The 21,237-nt window shown below is 38.5% G+C and overlaps 1 protein-coding gene and 2 pseudogenes across 1 annotated transcript in view; all 3 read left to right on the forward strand.

Moving 5' to 3' along the window:
- Positions 1 to 396: 396 nt before the first annotated feature.
- LOC122071438 lies at positions 397 to 10,285 on the forward strand (annotated as a pseudogene).
- Positions 1,542 to 5,071, forward strand: LOC122064921 (annotated as a pseudogene).
- Positions 10,286 to 19,051: 8,766 nt separating the features above from the next.
- Positions 19,052 to 21,237, forward strand: part of LOC122064931 (beta-adaptin-like protein A) — a 61,829-nt gene continuing 59,643 nt past the window's right edge. Inside the window, exons 1-2 of the mRNA XM_042628719.1 lie at positions 19,052 to 19,398; positions 19,480 to 19,996. Of these exons, the coding sequence (XP_042484653.1) occupies positions 19,346 to 19,398; positions 19,480 to 19,996 (570 nt within the window). The 5' untranslated portion in view covers positions 19,052 to 19,345. The remainder of the gene's footprint in view (positions 19,399 to 19,479; positions 19,997 to 21,237) is intronic.

The raw sequence follows: 21,237 nt of genomic DNA on the forward strand, positions 1-21,237 counted from the left end.
CTGGATAAGTGTCACGTGATGAGGCAATGATTCAACGGTTCTTGATGTCTCATTCTCCATGTTTCTGTCAGTTCCTTGTTCTCTACGCCTTTCTCAAACCGTTAAATCATCACCTCGTGGTGCTCGCCTAGGTAACTATGGGTTGACTTAGGCGATGGGCGCTAAGGAGAGGAGCTGAATCTGATTTTTTAGTCCTTGACTCATCTCCAATTCCTACCTCTCCAATTTCCTACTGATTCCACTTAGGATTGTGACATCTGTTTTTTACAACATCCAACGGTTCCAAGTACATAGTAATATCTCTTGCCTCTTCAAGTGGTTTGAGATTTAACAACAATTGTATAGTGCAATTAGTGAGTTATGATATGCAAAAATTCCATGCTCACCAAGACGTATCGAGTTCGAGTCTCATCACTATTACCTACTTATCTCCCTACCGAAAAACAAAAAAACAGAGTGGTTTGTGGTTTTGGATTTTGAAACTCACGCACCCTCAGAACTGAAGGAAGAAAGAAGGAGAAAACGAAACTGAGCTTGAGCCGTCGGCCTTCTCGAGTTTTAACCCTCTTTGCGAAAACCAGAGCTTCAGCCCACGGCCTCTCGAAGAACTTGTACTCTTTCTCTCTCTCTCTGGGACGAAACGAAGCAGGAGAAGAGACGGTGAAGCCACTCTCACAGAAACCGAAACAAAGCAGGAGAAGAGGCGCTGAACCGGAGCTTCGTTTAGAAATTGCAGGTAACAATCTCCGCTCCCCCATTTGACCCCCCCAAAAAAAATTGTAAAAAAAAAAAAAATCTCCATTCTCTGTAGCACCGAGCCCATTCTTTCTGTTCCCCCCCCCCTCTGGTTAATTGATACAATCTATTTTTGAGACCATAATCTATCGTGTTAAGTAGAAATTGAAATGGTATGGTGTTTATTTCTGGCTTTTTGCTCTTTTCATGAGAGTAAGTGTGTACTGTGTAGCACTGGATGCTTTTTTTTTTTTTTTTTTTGCAGTAGACACAGTTTGATTTGTCTTCTTTCTAATATTTGGTTTATGAGTTCTTGTTGGCATCTTGGTTTATCAAAAGAAGCCGTTTTGGAGTTTATCTCCAAAGGGTTTTATAGCTTTTGCATTGAAGCTTTCCCCTTTCTATAGCTCATCTTTCCCAAAAGTTTCTATAGCTAATTAATTATCCAACTTCTATACATTAAGATAATTATCTGATATTCTTTTCTTCTATACATTAATTATCCTGCATTTAATAGTGAACCAACTTCTATAGCTTTCCCCTTTTTTTAATCTACAGACTTTTTTGTGGGATTTCGTTTTTGCAGTGAAGCTTTCCCCTTTCTATAGCTTTTTCTTTTGCAAGAACCAACTTCTATCGGATTTTGCTTTTTTTCTGCAGATTCCTTTGGTTTTTTGCATTGAAGCTTTCCCCTTTTGAACACTTGGTACCATTTAAGAAAATTTTATTTTCGTATTTCTGTAGCTTCTGTTTACTAATGAGAAAACAGAGATGTGAATGGAAAATTTGAATACAATTTCATGTAGATGTCTGTATGTTAGTGTGATGCAGTAAATATACGTGGAAACATGTGTTACAGAGAATTACAATGTTGATTCTTTTACTACTGCCATGTTGTTGGACTCCAACTTGCCAAATTTTAGCTTTTAGCATCTCTTATATGTTTATCTGTCATAATCATGGGCAAGCATAACTATGATTTAACCATATCTACATTCTTCTTCTTTTGTATCTAATTTTGAAATTGATCAACTATTGTTACTTGTGCGAGTGTGCTGTGGTTCTAGGTGGATTTCTGTACTGCAAATATTTCTTGAGGTGTGTACTTGTTGATAGAAATATTTCTTTGCTTGAATTATGTTCTGTCTATTATTGTTGATAGAAATGATTATGTTCAACCAATTGGTGTGAAGAGTAGGAATTGTTATTAAATGGGCTGCAATTCTAAGACCACAAGTACAAAACTACAAATTCACGTTTCCTCTATTTTCTGGGCTTGCTCTCCGCTTGCTTAATTGGTAGAAGCCATTGTGCGTAAATAGATATCTACTTGTTTTATTCTCTTCTTCTTTTCCTCCATGGGAGGACCTCAAGAACTGCAACTCCAGGTCATGCGTAAGTTTATTTATGGCTTTCCCTCTTCTGTTGAATCAATTCATGTCATATATGCTTTCAGTGGTACCGCAAGAATACTTTATTGTCATATTAGGAAAACTAACAACCACTTCATAGATTTGGACATGAATGGGTCTTGGCTGTTTTTCCATACAAAGAGTAACTCATTATGGATGGAAAACCATACTCTTGAAAGCTCTATCTTTCTCGGTTTTCTTAATGATTCAGAAGTGTAGGAGTCAAACCTGGCCAAAGATGAAGCTGTCATCACCCAACCCCCACTTCCTACACCAAAAAGAGGCTATAAGTGGTGGCTCTTAATGGTACATTACATATTCTTTGTTCTCTCAGGCCAATCCATTGCAACTCTTCTAGGGAGACTCTACTATAACAAAGGTGGAAATAGTAAGAGGATGCAAACAATTGCTGTAACTGGAGGGGCCTTCCATTTGTGCTCCCCCTTCTAATCTACTTCTACTATAAACCTACTATAAACCTTCTATCCCAAACCATATCAATACTTCCAACAAGAGGTCACCCTCTATCATCACCATTGTACTCCCTTGCACTTTCTTTGGTATATTCAGTGCTGGTGATAACCTGATGTACGCATATGGGTTGTTATATCTCCCTGCCTCTATATATTATCTTGTTTGTGCAACCTAATTGGATTTTAATGCACTATTCTCCTATTTCATCAGCTCCCTTATGTTCACTCCTGTTTTGCTTAATTGGTAGTCCTCCTCACCATCTCTGCCTTTCTCCTTGCTCTCCATTATGAGTCCAATGGAACAACGGGATTACAAAGGTACATATGCCATTGGAATTTTCTGCACTTTAGGTGCATCTGCCTTGTTCTCCCTATTACTTTCACGTACCCAACTTTCATTTGAGAAAGTTCTGAAAATAACATTTTCTGTGATACTGGTGATGCAATATACCCAGCAATAGCAGCAGCATGTGTTTGCTTGGTGGGCCTTTTCGCTAGTGGGGAATGGTGGAGTCTAAAGGGAGAGATGGAGCAAATTGGAATGGCAACTTGTGTGATTGATGGGGGGGGGGGGGGGGGGGGGTGGGCCCCAAAGGATCCAACTAGGATGGGTGTGGGCCCACTTAAAAGATTTAAGTAATTTAGGTCTAAGGTCAGGGGCAAAACAGTAAATATGATGATGAATAGAATCAAGTGGCAATCCTGTAAATAAAACAGAATTTTCGATTCATTAAATGTAACTTATAGTGATAAGGATATGGAGGGGTTTATGCATTATTGACCAGGGGTAGTCTTGGAAGCAATTATTGGGCATGGGTAAGTAGTAAATAAAGGTGGAATGGAAGGGGCATTAATATGAGAGGTAAGACAATAGAGGGACTTTTACACAAAAGAACAAATACTAAAGGACAAAAGTCAAGGGATTTGAGGGGTATAATGGGAATTGCAAGGAATAAATACAAAGACCAAGAATCGTGGGATAGAGAGGGTTGTCTTCAACCTTGTAAGTTTCAGCCATTGGGGAGGCGGAGAACCAGCACTACGATAGGAAGAACTCCCTCACCTTTGGCCTGCTGGCCTTGAGATTTCAGGTGTAGGCTCCTACTCCAAAGCCCTACCATATGCATGCTTTAATAGGTCCAATAATCAGCAACCCAGTGAGATTTAACCCTCTGGAACCAGACCTGGGTGGTACCTTTAGTTGTCCTTAGTTGCAGGTTTTACTTTTCTCAACAGGGATGGTATTATGGCAAGAATCTCTAAGGGTTTGGTCAACCAGGGAAGGGCTACCTTTGACTCAAAGCTCGGAACCAATCGGTAACATTCACAGGTTCAGCAAGCTTTCCTTTTGTGACTGATGTTACTGTCCAGAAACAGAGGATGGGAGAATAAACCAGAAACGAGGAAAGAAGAGAAGTAAAGAGGAGATAACAAGGTAGATAGAGACCGCAGGGAATAGGAGGAAAGGGGGCAGGGAGGGTGATCGCACCAAGAGGGAAGAAGGGGGTTTTCTCACAGAGAAGGGGAGAGGAAGAGAGAGAGAAAAACGAGATTGCAGGGAAGAGAAGAAGAGAGGGGGAAGGAGACAGCCACGCAGGGGGGGTTTCACAATCCTTTTTTATTTTTCTCATTCACTAATCAACTCTTCCCATGAATTACATGTCCAATATATAATAAAATTAAATTAAAAACCTTCTAATTAAAATCAAAGACTAAGATAGAAATAAAATCTCCTACACCTAAGCTAACAAAATAAAGAAACAAATAAGGACTCAAATAGGAAACAAATATTCTCAAATAAAAATAAAATCCTAAATATTCTATTAAACTTGGAATCCAAATTAGTAACTTGGAAGCCAAATTGGATCTGGGTCTTGGTCTGGGTTCTGGAGCAGGTTTGGGTCGATCCAATGAAGCGCTGCTGCATCAGTGATGATCTTAGTTTGCACTGTTGTGGCATGACAAGTTTTTATTGTTGGTGCACTGGGTTTAATATTTGAAAGGTCTTCACTCTTTAGCAATGTCATTAGTACAGCATCTTTGCCCATTGTTCCAATCTTTGGTGTGATGTTTTTCATGACAAAATGGATGGGGTGAAGGTGGTTGCTTTGATTTTGGCTATTTGTGGGTTTATTTCTTACATGTATCAAAATTTTCTCAGAAATCAACCACGATTTCCCCCCATAGGATTTCGCAATATAGATTAGAGAGAGGAAGCAGCATGTGGGGGTTTTAATGGTAATCCTTCGAAAAAGAAGAAGCAAGAACGAGTGACAAACAGGGTAGAGAGAGAGAGAGAGAGAGAGAGAGAGAGAGAGAGAGAGAGAGAGAGAGCGATGCCCGACTTGAAGAGCCAGCGCCCATAGCCACAAATAATTCTGAATCTTCCAACCTGGAATCCGTAATCACCCTTGAATGAGATTCACTTTCTCAGATTTTGCTAGATTAGGTTTGCACAGCTTATGCTTAACTGGAATCTTATCTTCATATGGGATTTTTTTTACCCTTGTTGATTTTTTGGTTTCTGAATGCTCTTTGAGAATACAGGTATCTAGGTTGTAGAAGAAGGCATGGAAATTCGATCCAATACACAATCCAACTCGGGAGAGAGATATAGAGAGAGCTTACCTAAAAAATCGTTAAGAGTTCCTCGACATGTAAGAAGGAAAAGGAACAATCTAGGTTGTCAGTCGCCACTTGAGCCGAATTGTCTGAGTCAAATAGCCATAATCTAGAGGTGGTCGGGCATCGCCAGAGTTTGGTTGAAGTATCGGCAGTATTACGGTCCTAGGGTTTCTCCAACCAAGTGAGAGGGAATGGAAAGTGGAAGAAGAAAGACTATCAAGTATACATCAGGAGAGGCTTTGAAGCGAAAGGGGTTTTCCTTTCAGATTTGGCTCGTCTCCAAAACCCCTTTCGCTTCAAAGCCTCTCCTGGTGTATACTTGATAGTCTTTCTTCTTCCGCTTTCCATTCCCTCTCACTTGGTTGGAGAAACCTTGGGACCATCAGACCGTCAATACTTTAACCAAACTCTGGCAATGCCCGAGCACCTCCGGATTATGGCTATTTGAGTCAAACAATTCGGCTTAAGTGGCGATGACGACCTGGATCATTCCCTTTCCTTCTTACACATCGAGGAACTCTTAACGATTTTTTAGGCAAGCTCTCTCTATATCTCTCTCCCGAGTTTGATTGTGTATTGGATTGAATTTCCATGCCTTCTTCTGCAACCTAGATGCCTGTATTCTCAAAGAGCATTCAAAAACCAACAAGGGTCGAAAAATCCAATATGAAGATAAGATTCTGGTTAAGCATAAGCTGTGCCAACCTAATCTAGCAAATTCTGGGAAAGTGAATCTGATTCAAGGGTGATTACGGATTCCAGGTTGGAAGATTCAGAATTATTTGCAGCTATGGGCGCTGGCTCTTCAAGTCGAAGCAACCACTTTTGTTTGTTTTTTCTTTTTACAACTTGAAGGAACAAGCTTGACAATATTCTCATATTTATTTGTAATAAAGCACCTTAAAAACCCAAAACCCTCGCCAACTTTGGCCGTTAGTCCTCTCCAACTTTGGTCGTTAGTCTCTCTCAGAAACCTTGTCTCCTTCTCAGCTGCTTTGGTAAGGAAATCGATCGTAGGTGAAGGTCAACTCTACCCGTAGGTGAGTGCTCAACTCTCTCACTCTCTCTTTCTCTCCGTGTTGTTTTTTTTTTTTTTTTTTCAAGTGGAAATATGCACCGTTACAAACCCTTCTGCCTTCCTCCATCGCAAGGAACCCTAACAAGGCTGAGACGCTACCTTCTCCGTCGCTCTCTCTCTCTCTCTACCCTGTTTGTCACTCGTTCTTACTTCTCCATCTATTTCTTCTTCTTCTCTCTAATCTATATTGCAAAACCCCCCGCATGCTGCTTCCTCTCTCTAATCTATATTGCAAAACCCCCGCATGCTGCGTCCTCTCTCTAATCTATATTGCAAAATCCTATGGGGGAAATCATGGTTGATAAATGTAAGAAATAAACCCCCAAATAGCCAAAATCAAAGCAACCACCTTCACCCCATCCATTAATCCTATCGTCAATTTTTGCCATTGTTTTTCCTTGAACAAATTTTGAATTTGACAAAACGAAACTAAAGGTAAAAAAAATTTCCCACTTGATTTCATTACAAGAATGTTACTTGAAACAAACATAACCAAATGGTTAAAAGAATTTCAAATAACCTGAAAATACTCTTTGACTTAGTTGTATCATGGTGTGCTTAGGGTTCTACTTGGGATTTTGTTTTATTTCCTCACTCTGATATATGAATACTACTATGCCTGCCTTTGATAGGTTTGGTTCGTCTCCCGTATTATCTGTCAAGTACCAACATTAACATTCCGACAAGAGAATGGGGAAGAAGAAGTTCATCGATAAGAAAAAATCTGCTACTTTTCAGCTACTTGCAAGGGACTCATCCAGTCCCAATTTTGATAGTGATCCGTCCGGAGACCGAGTTTTCGTTAGAGTTGATGATAATCCATACTTGGTTAATGGATTTTTTGACGAAGATGTCCATGACGTTGGAGGCACTGCTCATTCTGGTTATTCCCTCAAAACTGATTTCACAAATGATCTGAATACATTTTTGCCGATGCTTCTGGTGACGATGACAATGATGCTGACTATGACAGATTTGAGATCCATGGAAACCAAAATCAAGTGACTGGTGCAGGGCCACTACCAGATCATGTAAGGAGAGAAATTTTGGAGCTTGGATTTCCGGACGACGGTTACAACTATCTTGCTCATCTTCGGGAGATTAAGAAACGGGAGGTGGTTCCGCCTTTTACCATAACAGTAAGGCGAAGCTTGATCAGCTCCCACTTGATGTAAAGGTCAGTAAAATTGCATTACTGTGAATAAAGATTGGTCCTTCTTATGTCTTCAACTGTAAGAGTTATTATAATATTTTTTTCAATGTGTCATTCCATTATTCAGGCTTATGATGCTTCGAAGGTGCGCATGCCTTGTTCACTTGCCAATGATGATGCAAATGAGAATTCCATGTACACTACTGCAGCAAACACTGTAGGTTTAAAGATTCAGAAGGCTGTTGATCCTGAAGTTGCAGCTTTGCTTGACGATGGTGATTTGTCTCGGTTTGGCTCGGATGTAGAGGACTTCGAAGAAGATTTTGTTGTTCGTGCAAACCTTCCTGAAGAAAAGGAAGATGTTCTGGATAAGAATATCAATTCATTTGACCAGTCCAGCGTAACTGGACAAGAAGTCAGCAAGCATGCTATTTGCTATGCTGAAGAACAGGGATCTCATTTACTTGGCTGTGATGCATCAAGAAGCCATGAAGCAGAGCAAGAGATTGTTACTGAGCAGCCAAGGGTTCGTTGAATTTTGGATGAGCAATTTGATATGGTCTGAAAATTTTCCACCTATTCTTTTTCATTGGTCCTTTATTCACTCAAAGTTTTGAAGTTCCAAATAAAATGCTGTACTTAAGTTCATTTAAAATTTCTACGCCAATCAAGGATGCAATTATATGAGCTTTAGTTGCAGGAACCTCCTTACATGGTCCATGGTTCCACACTAACATCAAAGTCCTGTTCCTTTGTACCTTCACTAACTTCCTTGATGACTGCTACCTTGTTTCACTAGCTGCTTCACAAAACGGTCGTTGCATCATGAATTTTAATTTTTTCCGTGATTACAGTTTTTGATTTTTTTTGGGGCAAATTGACATTTTCAGATATATCTGTGCCTATAGAGAAACTTCCCAAAGTTATTCCATAAGTTTTTCGTCTTCATTTCTGAGTGTAAGCATATGGCTTTAATCATTTCCTGTCTTATCCATTTAGAGGGGTGCCAACTTTCAATAGTTGATGGTTGGTTTATGGTAAACCCATGCCTACACTTCTTTATGCTCCCATTAATAACTTGAGATCATGAATTCACTTGCACATCTTCCCTGCGAATACATCTTGTTGAGGCTTAATTTCCAGGCATTATTAACTATTCATTGACCTGGGTGCTTATTGGGTCTTGGTTTAAGTTGTCATCTGAATACGATGATAGGAACAGAAAATTTTCATTGTGTTTTATTATTAGATTCTCGTATGTTCTTAATCCAAAATTTATGATGAGTCCACTGTGCAGATGAATCTTGGATGTTAAATTATAACCTCAGTATTCTGTTTGTGATTTGAATGGTAAAGTAATGCATGTTTTCTATTTTTTTCTCTTGTGGCATTTTATATGTTTCCATCATTTACAAATTTTTGTTTGTATTACAGCTCAGACTTCAGGAATATGGTACGGACAGTGATTATGATTATGATAATGATGGTTCCATAGTTGCAGAAGGTGATACTCTTGCAGACAAGCTTAATCATGTCCTTAAAGATCATGTTGTGGATGAGTTGGATCTTGTTGACGAGTACAAAGTTCCTGCTGATTTCTTGCACAAAAGTGGTGGATCAGACAGTAAAGAACTCGTAGACTCTGCTGCTGCTGTGATCCGCCGGTGTGCAGCGTATGCTGAGATGTACAATGAAAACGAAGACAACGAGGATGTGATGGTTCTGGAGGAAAGTAGTGATGAATCTGAGGTGTGGGACTGTGAAACTATTGTTTCAACATACTCAAATCTTGATAATCACCCTGGGAAAATTGAAGCTCCAGAAACTGGCTGAAACTGTCTCTAAAGCTGCTGCCAGCAAGCATGTTATTTCTCTTTGTGGAAAGGAGAGGCTTCCAGTTGAATTTTTACCTCACAGTAGAAAAGTTGTTGTGGAGAAGGTGACAAAAGCGCCAAGCACAAAACCTGAGATGCCGAAGAGGAGACCTCATGGCCAAGAGTCAAAGGAAGAAAAGAAAGAAAGGAAGGTAACTGCTTCCTGCTTGTTTCAACTTTTCAAGTGATGCCTGATACTTCCCTTTTTTGCCTCAAGTTTTTTTTTTTTTTTTTTTTCAAAGCTTATAAACAGAACACTTAGTGCAACCTTTTATTTTTCCATACATTGATGCAGAAGTCGTGAAAACTTGGGCGGGAAATATATCTTGCTCTTTATCCTGAAACTGTATTAGATTATTTTGTATTTGTGTTATAATTAGAGGAATCAGTTGGATCTGCCACTTGCTTTACATTTCTGATCCTTAGCCTAGATGAAAGAGGTTTGTTTGGAAATTATAGCATTTAACCATATCTCCTACGTGAATTATAAGACTACTTAATGGTGGTGAACCATCTGTAATGAAGAAAGGTATTTACGGGGAAGATGAGCCTCAAAAGCTTTGGTTGAAACAGGCATGGTTTTAGGATGTGATAGAAGATTTGGATTTTGACGAGGACTTGTGTTGTGCACCCTAAATGGTAGGGATGAGGCTCAGATGATGAGGATGATGTTAGCTATGAGGAAGAACAATTCTCTCCATACACTTATAATCACTGTGTGCGAGTACATTGTTCATGTGCATGTGTTTGTGTGTTTACACTGTGAATGCCCATATATTTAACTGTGATTTCTGTACATTCAGGCTGCAGTAAAAGAGGAGCGACGAGAGGCTCGGAGAGCAAAGAAAGAATTAAAGGAGCTCTATCAGTGTGAAGCCCAGCGCGCACAAAGGGTTGCTGCTCTTTCTGGGCCATCTTCTGTCCATGTTATGTAAGTATGCCTAATTTGTACCATTTTTTTATTTGCTTATTTATTTTCAAGTTGGGATTGTTACTCCTAACTAGGAGTTAAGATCAGAAAAGAAATTGTATCTGCACTATGTACTCGGTATATGAAAATAAAGAAATTGTATCTGCACTTTATACATGGTATGTCATAATTGCCTCTAGTTCTTTTTTCCCTTAATTTGTAGGCTGTCTCCACCTTAGATTTTGAGGTCATAGTCATTTCTAAGTTTGGTTGGGAATAACTAAACAGTGCATGTTCCTAGGTTTGGAGCTTCGGATTGTGAAGGTGATGATTTTTTAAACTCAAATGTAATGGATAGAGGTTTTAAATAGCAAAGGGAACAGTTGGAGAGAGTTTTAAATGTAGTTCCCTCACCAGCTAGTGGTGAGGTATCTTCAAGATTGTAATGAGAAATTACATGCTTCTGTGCTTCAAACCTACATTGGTTCCTGGATCTGGAGCATTCACATTTTGATTAGATCTTATCAGGATCTGCCTATTTCCTTGGGGTATGTCACTTGACATATAGGACATAATATACCATAATATTTCTTTATTCTTTTTATTTTCTCTTGGGAAAATGTTGGGAGCTAGACGTAAGGATGATAATCTTTTACCCAGTCTGCATGCCCAGACCCAACTGATAATGATGAGCTGTAAGCAGTCTCTGCCTGGTAGCACGTTAAGTAAGTAGGCTGGGTTTGGACATGTCATTGGGACCAGTGGGTCATCGCATCCTATATCTGTTGCACAGATCCAGCCTGAACATACTCGAACCTGCCCAACTAAACTTGAGAATGCAAATTGGATCTATGCCTCTGCAGTAATATTTATGCCAGGCCCATGTATGTTCGCCAATTATGGTATGTTTTCTTCTTCTTCCCACCTTTTCCCCCCACGTTCTGGTCTGGGCACCTTGACACTAAACGCGAACAGTTGGCTGGGGCATCTCAGGTCGCCTTGTATCCAAGGTGTGTTCTAGGTGAGGCCTTGACAACTATTATTATCCATCAGCATTGGCCACAATGCTTCAATGGGGAAGGTACTAATCAGTAGTCTTCCTCCTCTCTTCCCCATTGTCATATTTCTTCTTTACTTCTTGTTCAGAGGAAATTCTGCCCCCCCCCCCCTCCTTTTTTGTTTTTTTTTTAACTCCCAGGGGTTGAGTTGGGTTAGGTTAGGTTATTCAATCTGGCATGAGATGCGTTTGTTGAAAAAACCGCCATAGGAATGGAGACCTTCTTTCTGCAGTTCTCTTTATACCTGTATTTTATTTTCCAAATGGACTGCTGGCAGTTGGCTGAGTAGTTCAGTGCCCACTTCATAATCGTCAAGCTTAACGTGCAAGGCTACATCCTGTTGTTTCCGTTCTTTTCTCTTTTTTGGAAGTACTGTTTCCCTTACCAGTTGCAGAATTTTTTTTTTTTTTTTTTTTTTTTTTTGGGGGGTTGGGGGGGGGGGGTCGGGGGGAGGTAGGAATGATCAATCAGAAAAGAAGAAGCCACTGAGCTTCACTCATCCCTACCATTGGCACCATTCAGTCAATCTGAGTTTGTTCTTTTATTCCCCCTTGAGTTTTGGAAAATAATTAATGACTGAATACAAGGTGAAAACATGGTCATTGCCTTGGGGTTCTTTGGTTATTTTCTTGTAACTGCCTAACTGTGTCATGCTATAAAAGTTGGTTTCTTTGTGGTATTGTTTTGTAGGGAAATTACATAAACCCTGTATTTTGGGACTCAGGTTTTTCTTATGAGGATTGCATTTTCTATTTGAGGCGGTTGATTTTATTTTGTGGGAAAAACATGGGACATGCTTTATTAATGGTTGATCGGACCATGATTAACCCTTTTTCCTTTAATGTTACAGGTAGTTCTTGCGCTGATTGGATGCTTAAGATCTGAAGCTACTCAGCCAAAGGCTTCAAATCCCGTTTTGTGCTACTTTGCTGCAGAAATATGATCGCAATGATCCTTTCGTTTATATAGTTCTTGTAGTTATTTTCCTGAGGGTCTTTCCATAATTGGACATGATGTGAGTAGGCACTTTTATGTTTTGAGGAAGGATGGATGAATATCACTGAATAATAATCTGGGAGGGCTTTATATGGATATGGGCAGGTATCAGAGAGCTTCAGAAATGTATACCAGGGTTCTGGCTGTCTGGCCTAACCATTGGAAGGCACAGCTTAACAAGGCTGTGTCTTTGTTGGGAACCAATGAAGCTGAAGAAGCCAGGAAGAAAGAAAGAATGTGAAAGAGGATCTGTACTATTGACATTGTATACATCATGTTTCCCAATGGCTCCGTTTGTTCCAATGTAAAATTTTCATTTTAAAAAATTTTCTGATGTTTATTTTTAAGAGGTAAAATATGTTGTAAAATGTCACCGTAAAATTTTTCAATGTTTGTTTGTCATTTATTTTACATGGTAAAGTTACTATATTTTGAAATCCTCATCCTTTACAACAAGCAGTGAGATGCGATGAGCATCGGAGGGCAAAGAGCATTTGGTCATGTGCCCCAAGGAGCTCTTATCCACCCTATGACCCAAATTACAACATCATTAAAAATAAGGATTTAACAATTCTTGATAATTCCCAATGAAACTGATCAATCAACACTCATGTTGTCTGTTGAATCATCTCAAGTGACATGAGATGAAAGTATTAAACTGGAAAGAGGAAAAGTCAATAATAATGAGAGCTACCAAAAAAAAATAACAATAATAATAATAATGAGTAAATGAATAAATGGAACAAAATAATAAATGCATGAGATCCAAGTGTTAGAAAATGAAGAGAGAGAGAGAGAGAGAGAGATCTTTTCAAGAGACGGTGAGACTAGAGAGAAAAGGGGTGGGGGACTGGGGTGGGAACGTGACTGTTAAATTTACTATTCTGGTTCAGGGCCTCTATACAGTATCCGAAGACTCTCATATCATAGATCTTTTTCTTTCCTTCATCTTGAATTTCTTGCCTCTGCAATTTGCTTTCAATCGGAAAAAATGTCCCGGATTTTCGAGGTAAGGGAAGCAGGGAGAAGAAAATATTAAGACTTGAATTGATTAGTTCTTCCTCTTCTCCGGGGAATTTCAATTTATCTGCAACTTCTTGAGTTTAACATTTGAGGCGGCACCTCTCTTTGAAAGACGATGCACAAACCAATGGCCAGATTCAAGTTGCAAGAGACCCACTTGGAAGTCTAAAGAGAACTCTTTGGTTCGGTAGATCTAGTCAATGTTGAACTAACCAAAACCCTAGATCTATTTTGCAATTGTATGCAGAGAGAGAGAGAGAGAGAGAGAACTCACCAGAAATTCCCAATCGAACTTGCTTGAGCCAACGGAGACAGCAATCCGGTTGTTTTCAAGGGCAAACTGAAGAAGATAGAGAGAATCGTAGACGTACAAAAAGGGGATTCACGCTAATTTGTCATTGTTGCAGAGAATAGCTAGAATATTGTTGAGAAGATAGTAAGTCTGAGAGTGAAGAAACGATTGAGCTCTCGTTCCCAGTTGCAGAGTTAGGAACAAAGCTATTGGTTGCCAAGTTAGAAGCGAGTGAGCAAATGTGTCGAGCAAAGCCCGATAGATTTACCAGGATTATTTTACGAACAAATTGGAAATAAAATTTGTCATAGGATTTTCCGGAAAATGCATGGGTCCTCGTAAAAATTTCCTTAAAAATAAATTTTCCCATTTGCAATACAAACAGAGGAAATCTGATTTTACCATAAAATCTTACATGAAAAATTTTCCATGCCAAAACAAACGGAGCCAATAGAAAAATTAATATGAATTAGACCAACAACCTATAAAAAAATATACTAGATCATTGTAACCCTGTTTTAAGACACACTGGGTTAGAAGATGCCCAAGAAATGGGTTATTTCATTTTCTCCAAACATGCATAAGCTCAACGAAATTGAAGTAATCAAGAAGGTGATCAAGGAGCAACAAGAATCTCTTAAGGTTTCACTACCTAATCTGCCTTTATCTAATGCATTTCAGTACATACTCATAGCTCATATGCTTGTACATACTTTGCACTTGCTGCTCATATGGACTTTTTTTTTTTTTTATTCGAAGAAAGAAAAACTTTATAATATATTTTAGATAAAGTTCATGAGTTTAGATCTTCCTATCATTGCCTGATAGGCAAAGAGTTAAGATATGGACTTGGTATATCATCTTCTATAGAGACACTCAATTTAATAAATTGATCGTCTTCTGTAGGACCCTTCTCTATGGGGGAAAACATGCAAAGGAAGAAGAATGGAGTCACACTTTATAGAAATATGAAGTGATTCGGAAGAATTAGAATCATTACTTTCTGACAGTAGTATCACATCGTGGCCTTGGAGCATGATTCCTCTTTTTATAGACGTTCATACTTTTTTGTTTATATTACAATGTCTCAGGCCTACAATGAAGTAATACTTCTAATGGGTAGGGCAACATTTATGGTTATGACCAAACAAACTCACATTACAAACTCAAGCTCAAACTTTGATGTTTTAAGTTATATTTCTTTTTAATTGATGTTTCTTCTTTTCATGAAAAGGGAAAAAAAAAAAATTTTGATTGCCTTTGCATGAATCAAGTAACCACATCTCCATTATCTGATCACACCTCTTATCCTTGCTCCTTGGCCCTTGCAAGCCATGCAGAATTCCCCTGATCTTTTGAGTCTTCACCATATCCCATAATATAACAATTCAAATTTGCAAGAACAAATTGAGAGTTAAATAACATAGCATGTTCCCATCCAACCCATGGAATCAAGTATCGGCATCGGATCAGCTGTATTGTCTGAATCGGATTGGTATCGGCTGAGACCGATCCCGATACCTGACCGATCTTGAGATGGGTATTGGTATAGTCTTGAGTATCGGATACCGATTCGAATCAGCCGATCCAACCCGATCCATTAAAAAAATATTTTTTAAAACTTAAACTCATGAACAAATTGAACAAGGGACCGGAAAGCGTATACATGAATTGTTTGACCTAATCTGTGGCACATCCACGGGTGGTATGCTTGCTGTTGCTCTTGGAATCAAATTAATGACCCTGGATGAGTGCGAAGAAATTTACAAGGAACTTGGTAAGTACACTTTGTCATGGCATGGAATGTGCTATGCTGCACTTAGTTTCTAATTAAATTTGTGCCATTAATTTTTATTTTTTTTCCGTCAGGCAAACTTGTGTCACTGATCCTGTCCCAAAGAACAATGAAGCTGCAACTTGGAGAGAAAAGCTGGATCAAATTTGGCGTATCAATCCAAAAAAACAATTTAATGCGTGGATTTTAAAGATAATTATATTATACACGAATAATACTCATATGATACAATACATACTCAATAAAACTTTTAGGTAAAAAAAAAAAAAAAAAGGAGATTAACTCAAATGGGCCAAATCCCAATTCCCGACCCATGCCTTCTATCAGGAACCCTAATCGATCAAAACTATAACCATTCTTCTTCTCTCATCTAAGTAAAGCAAAACAAGGAGGAACCCTTGCCCCAGTGACCCCTTCTCCATCTCCATTCTCAGCGCCCAGCTACTGAGGGCGATAGGTAAAACATCAATACCCCCTGCTCTCATTCTCTTCTCTATTTCTCTTTCCATCAATTGTTGAAAACCCATTCAACCCCGTTGGTGTATGATGTCTTGTATTCCGTTGTAGTTTAATCCAGGGAGTACTGGTGCAGCACCCAGGCAGGCAGGACGGCAGTCCCGCTAGCCGATTAGCGGGCCGTGGGGGTTGCAAGGGGGGCAGGAAGTCTCCCTGCATAGCAGGGGGTGTAGGGGGGCGTAGCCCCCGCTCGAATTTTTTATTTGAGGGCAATTGTGTACTTTCTGGATTAGGATTTTTTCGCTATATATTTGAAGCGAGAGTTTCTTTCTCTGTAATGTAAGCAATACGGAGAGGTGTGAGGAAGAGCGTTGTAACCCTATTCTCCATTGATAGTGAAGCAGGATCTCATCTCACCTGGGACGTAGGCAACCTTGCCGAACCTCGTAAAATCTGTGTGCATTGTTTGTTTTGTTTTTTCATTATCTTCCACATCGTTTTAGGGTTGCGTTTCTATAAACCCTTTCTCTTTTCTGTTTCTCTTCCCATTGAAAACCCAATCGAGGGTGATTGCATTTGCAAATAATTTTTAACGAGAAGCAAGAAAGATTCAAAAGAGATGACTCACATAGACAAAGATGGCCAAGGGCGGGATTCTCCAAAAGGGGTTGAAATAAAAACCTTTTTAGGAAATTTAGCATACAATCACCATTTGAATTAGACCAACAATTATTTATAAACATAGTTGCAGTTGGACAATGTGAAGAATTAGAAAAAGGGAAATGACACGGGTGTTCTCTCTTTGTTCTTGCAATACTACATCTGAGAAATCAAAGAAGTTGAAGGGAGGAGGTTCTTGAGCCGTAAAACTGATCCATGACCGGTCTTAGATTGTAACCCGATGGAAATTTCAAGAAAATCCAAGCGCATCTCTAGGATGAATGATTGCAAACATTTATTCTCCATCTTCTTGAACCTTGTTTTCATACCAAGAAGAAAAAGAGAACATGTTAAAGTTACAAGACAGGATGTGGTTTGGTTTTCTTCTTAGTTCTTTCTACCATAACCTTTTGAGGGGTTAAATTTAATTAATATTAAATGTGAAAATTCAAAGGAATGGAAAATGATTTCAATTTGGAAAAATCAGATTGGATTTTAGCGTCTATAAAAGCATGGTAGATTAGAATTTAGTTTCAAACAATCATTTTTAGTCTTGAATTTTTTCTCTCGGATTTTGACAAAGCAATCGTATTAAACATGTATTAAACACATACCGTATTATTACCATATGTGTTTTATTGCACCAAATTTTTTGATATGTATTATTATTGTATGTTCCATTTAATTGCCATATGTATTCGTTCCGTATTATCTCCGTTCCTGAACTTACTAACTATGTTAAGGACGAAGAAAAGAGAAGAGAGAGAGAGAGATCTAGGGTTTTTTTAACGGATCGGTTACCGACTCTTGAAGGTTAGAGATCGGCCGTATCAGATCGGTTCCGTTGAAGATTTTAGATTTGCCGTCTTGTTTGCTCTGTTTTGAAGTTTGATTGAAGGAGTTGAGCTCAGAAAGAGCAGCGACTGAAGCAAGAAATGGAAAGGAAGTCTTTAATCTTGATCAGTATATTACATTCTCTCTTTTTCATTTCCCCCTCATCTGGGTTTTGTTTTTTTTTTTTTTTTTTTTGTGTTGATACTTTATTTAAATTGAGTTTAGTTCGGTGGTGGAAGGGGGAAATCCAAGATTAGTGTGAGAGTTGAATCTCTGAGCTTCAAGTTGCAGAAATCTCCAGGAAGTTTCAGGGGAATGGTGGAGGAGATATTGGTAGATTAGATTCAGATTCTGAGTTAGCTGAGACAGGGGATCTCAAGATTCTAAGCTTACCCTTGAAGACAATGGTTTCTGCAGAATAATGGAATATTGTTTTTGCAGTGCCACAACTCTGTCTTCACCAGGAAAAGGGTTTTCAACTATGGCCACATTTCCACGGATGGTTTCTTCCATTGCAGTTGCAGGGGGAGGATTAGCTTTGTTCTTGACTTTCGCTTCGTGGGTTCTGATTTCGTATCCTATAGGTTCCACTTGGACACAGTAGAAGTGAAACAGAGACTCTGATGCTCATGGCTTTCCAAAAATCGTGGCTGTGAACTTCTAGCATTAGTGAATTAACTTATTTTTTAGGTTTTTTCTTTTAATTCCTTCTTTCAGTTTGGGTTTTTCATTTTTCTGAATTATTATTATTATTTTTTTAACGATCCTAGCCGATACTGTGACCGATCCGGGAAACTGTATGATTTCCGATCCTTATCAATACCGATACGATAAAACTGTATGATTTCCAATTCTTACCGATACCGATCCATATGGTATCAATTTCATCTGTGATCGATACCAATATCAATACCGAGTTTTAAATCCTTGATCCAACCTCTCTAACCCTGAACTATTTTTCAATTTTTTTTCCCACTAGAAGCTCTGTCTACCAAAATTTTACACATTTCTAGTTAAAATATTAATCCATAAATAATTATTAAAATTCCTACTTATAAATTAAAGTCGCATGGTCAAATAAATTAGAGTTACTTAAACATCTAGCTTTCAATACTTTGGCCCTAACGAGACCTCAAGGAGGGTAGAATTCGTAGCCCCTTAATTTTGCAATTGACCAAACCCTCTTGGGATTATGAGTAATGGTTGCCCATGTAACAATAGAATGCCATATTTTTAAAACCACAAATCAAACCTAAGTCATCTATTTATATATTTTTTTAATATAAATCCTATTTTCCTACTTAGAGTAGAGAGAATGCAAAGTAATATAGAACATTGATATTTATACATGAGTATAGAGTATGGAGTATGGAGTATGGAGTATGGAGTATGGATAAGCACCAAATGTGTGCCCATTAAAGGGATTATTTGATTGAATAGTACTTTGAATTTTGGCCCATGACTTAGACTATATCCTCCCTATCTAATTAGTTACGAATGATTAAATACTTTATAACATTTCGAAAACAACAATTCATCATTTTTTTTAATAAAAAAAAGCATATAATTAATTATATTAATTTTTTTAAAAATATATCTATTAATATGTATTTATTATATAAATATTTGATAATTTCTTCATGCGTATATCCGATTGGAAGGTAATTGATGCGTTTAATCTGATACTAGGTCGGGATCCATCAAGTGGACGATAGAATATTGGAAGTTTGGAACAGTACTCCGTTCTGAGGTTAAAATGTGGAACTGACTTCGGAGCTGTTCTTTGTGTCTGATTCGGGGCAATACTTAGCAGTTAGCACGTGTTTATTGTATGATGCTCGTTCTCAGGTCTGCAGAGGGGTAGAAGTAGAACTCGAGATTGACAACAAAGAAAGCAGTAATCGGTTTGCTTTTTGATGCTGCTAATTCAATCTCACCTGAAACCCTCCTTTCGCTCGAATTCTGTTGGCCATGGCTCCTCCGGCACAATTTCAGAGATCTACGTCTTCTTCTCAGCCATCAGGGTAAGTCCAATTTCCACTTCTTCATATCTGTTAACTTTATTCGTTCTGGAATCTGAGTCCTTTATTATACAAATTTATCAGAAAAGGAGAAGTCTCCGATCTGAAGATGCAACTCCGGCAGCTCGCCGGCAGTCGTGCACAGGGCACCGATGATTCAAAGAGAGAGCTGTTCAAGAAGGCTATTTCGTTCATGACGGTTGGCATCGATGTATCCTCTTTGTTTAGCGAGATGGTGATGTGTTCAGCCACATCGGACATTGTTCTGAAGAAGATGTGTTATCTCTACGTTGGGAATTATGCTAAAGGGAATCCGGACCTGTCGCTTCTCACTATCAATTTCCTTCAGAAGGATTGCCGTGACGAGGATCCGATGATTAGAGGGCTTGCATTGAGGAGTCTCTGTTCTCTGCGAGTAGCAAATTTAGTGGAGTACCTCGTGGGACCGTTGGGATCGGGTTTGAAGGACAACAACTGTTATGTAAGAACCGTTGCTGCTATTGGAGTTTTGAAGCTGTATCATATATCACCATCAACTTGTGTCGATGCTGACTTCCCCTCAGTGCTTAAAACTCTTATGCTTAAAGACCCTGATGCTCAGGTATGGATTTCTTTGGGATCAAGTCACTGCCTTTCATGTCCTTTTATATGTGTCTAATGGGTCTTACTCTTCGCAGCTACTATGAAAAAAAGCCCATAGAGAAAAGAGAATTAGGGAACCAACTGCATTCTTGTTGATCAGTCATTTAGACTCTATTTATTTCAACAGAACATTATTTACTGAAATTATAAAGTTGGAACCAAAGTAATTGTAGGAAATCATAGACAGTCAGAAATCGTTTAACTGAAATACAATATGGAAATGTGAAAAACAACTTCCGTTCTATCCATGGACCGTCATACAGCTGAATTCCTTCCTTCATTATCCCATGCCTGAATGCAAATAAGACACAAAAGTAACAAAGAAATACAAAACAAGTCTGTTGACTAATGCTTGATATTCCTCAAACTATTTCTGTGAAATTGATGGAGATGGTGAGAATTCTGAGCCTAACACATATGACAATATAGCTCAGAAGGAATTGTTAAACTTTCAATCAGAACTGTGTACTGCTAAAGGTTTAAAAGAAATTCGACCTAAAAAAAGAAGGGAGAGCGTACATCAAGATGGCTGGCATTGGTGGCATCATCCAAAACTAGGAGAAAGAGAGTCTGAATTATAGATCCTATGAATATTACCGAATGGCAACAGTGGAAGTGGTATAAATATAAAAAAAAAAGTATTATAAAACTAATGTAAGTAGCTGTGAAATATCTTGAAAAGGTTCTTATGAGGATCTTAAAAAATGTATTCTGGAGTTATTGAATCAGACTTGCTTGATTGAAGAACTAAACCCTGACAACTTGGAAAATTTTTTCTGCCACAGTCATTGCATCTATCCAACCCAAGCCATTGCTTTTAGCTAAAAAGCACTTTACTCATGCCATTGCTAGTTTTCTGTAATTTGTTATATATAGCCGTTTTAACATATCAGATGGGGCTTTAATTGTAAACAGATATGAGTTGCACGAGCAAGAACAGTAGTAAATAATACAAAAACAGTCTAATTCTTTGACTCTAGGAAGAGGGGAAAATAAAAGTAGAAGAACAAAGAACCAAATAAGAACCTAATAAATGGGAAATAGATTGGATGCTTATCTTAAAGAAGACACGGGAATAAAAATAATAAAATTAAAGGAAAAGCTAACTTAAAATGTGTTAAAACTTGAGAGTATTTGTGCTAAAATGAGCCTATTCATACTTGTGAAGATAGGTGTAATCCAAGTTTTATAAGCAATAAT

Source organism: Macadamia integrifolia, chromosome 2 (genome assembly GCF_013358625.1).
Source record: "Macadamia integrifolia cultivar HAES 741 chromosome 2, SCU_Mint_v3, whole genome shotgun sequence".
Taxonomy (NCBI): Eukaryota; Viridiplantae; Streptophyta; class Magnoliopsida; order Proteales; family Proteaceae; genus Macadamia; species Macadamia integrifolia.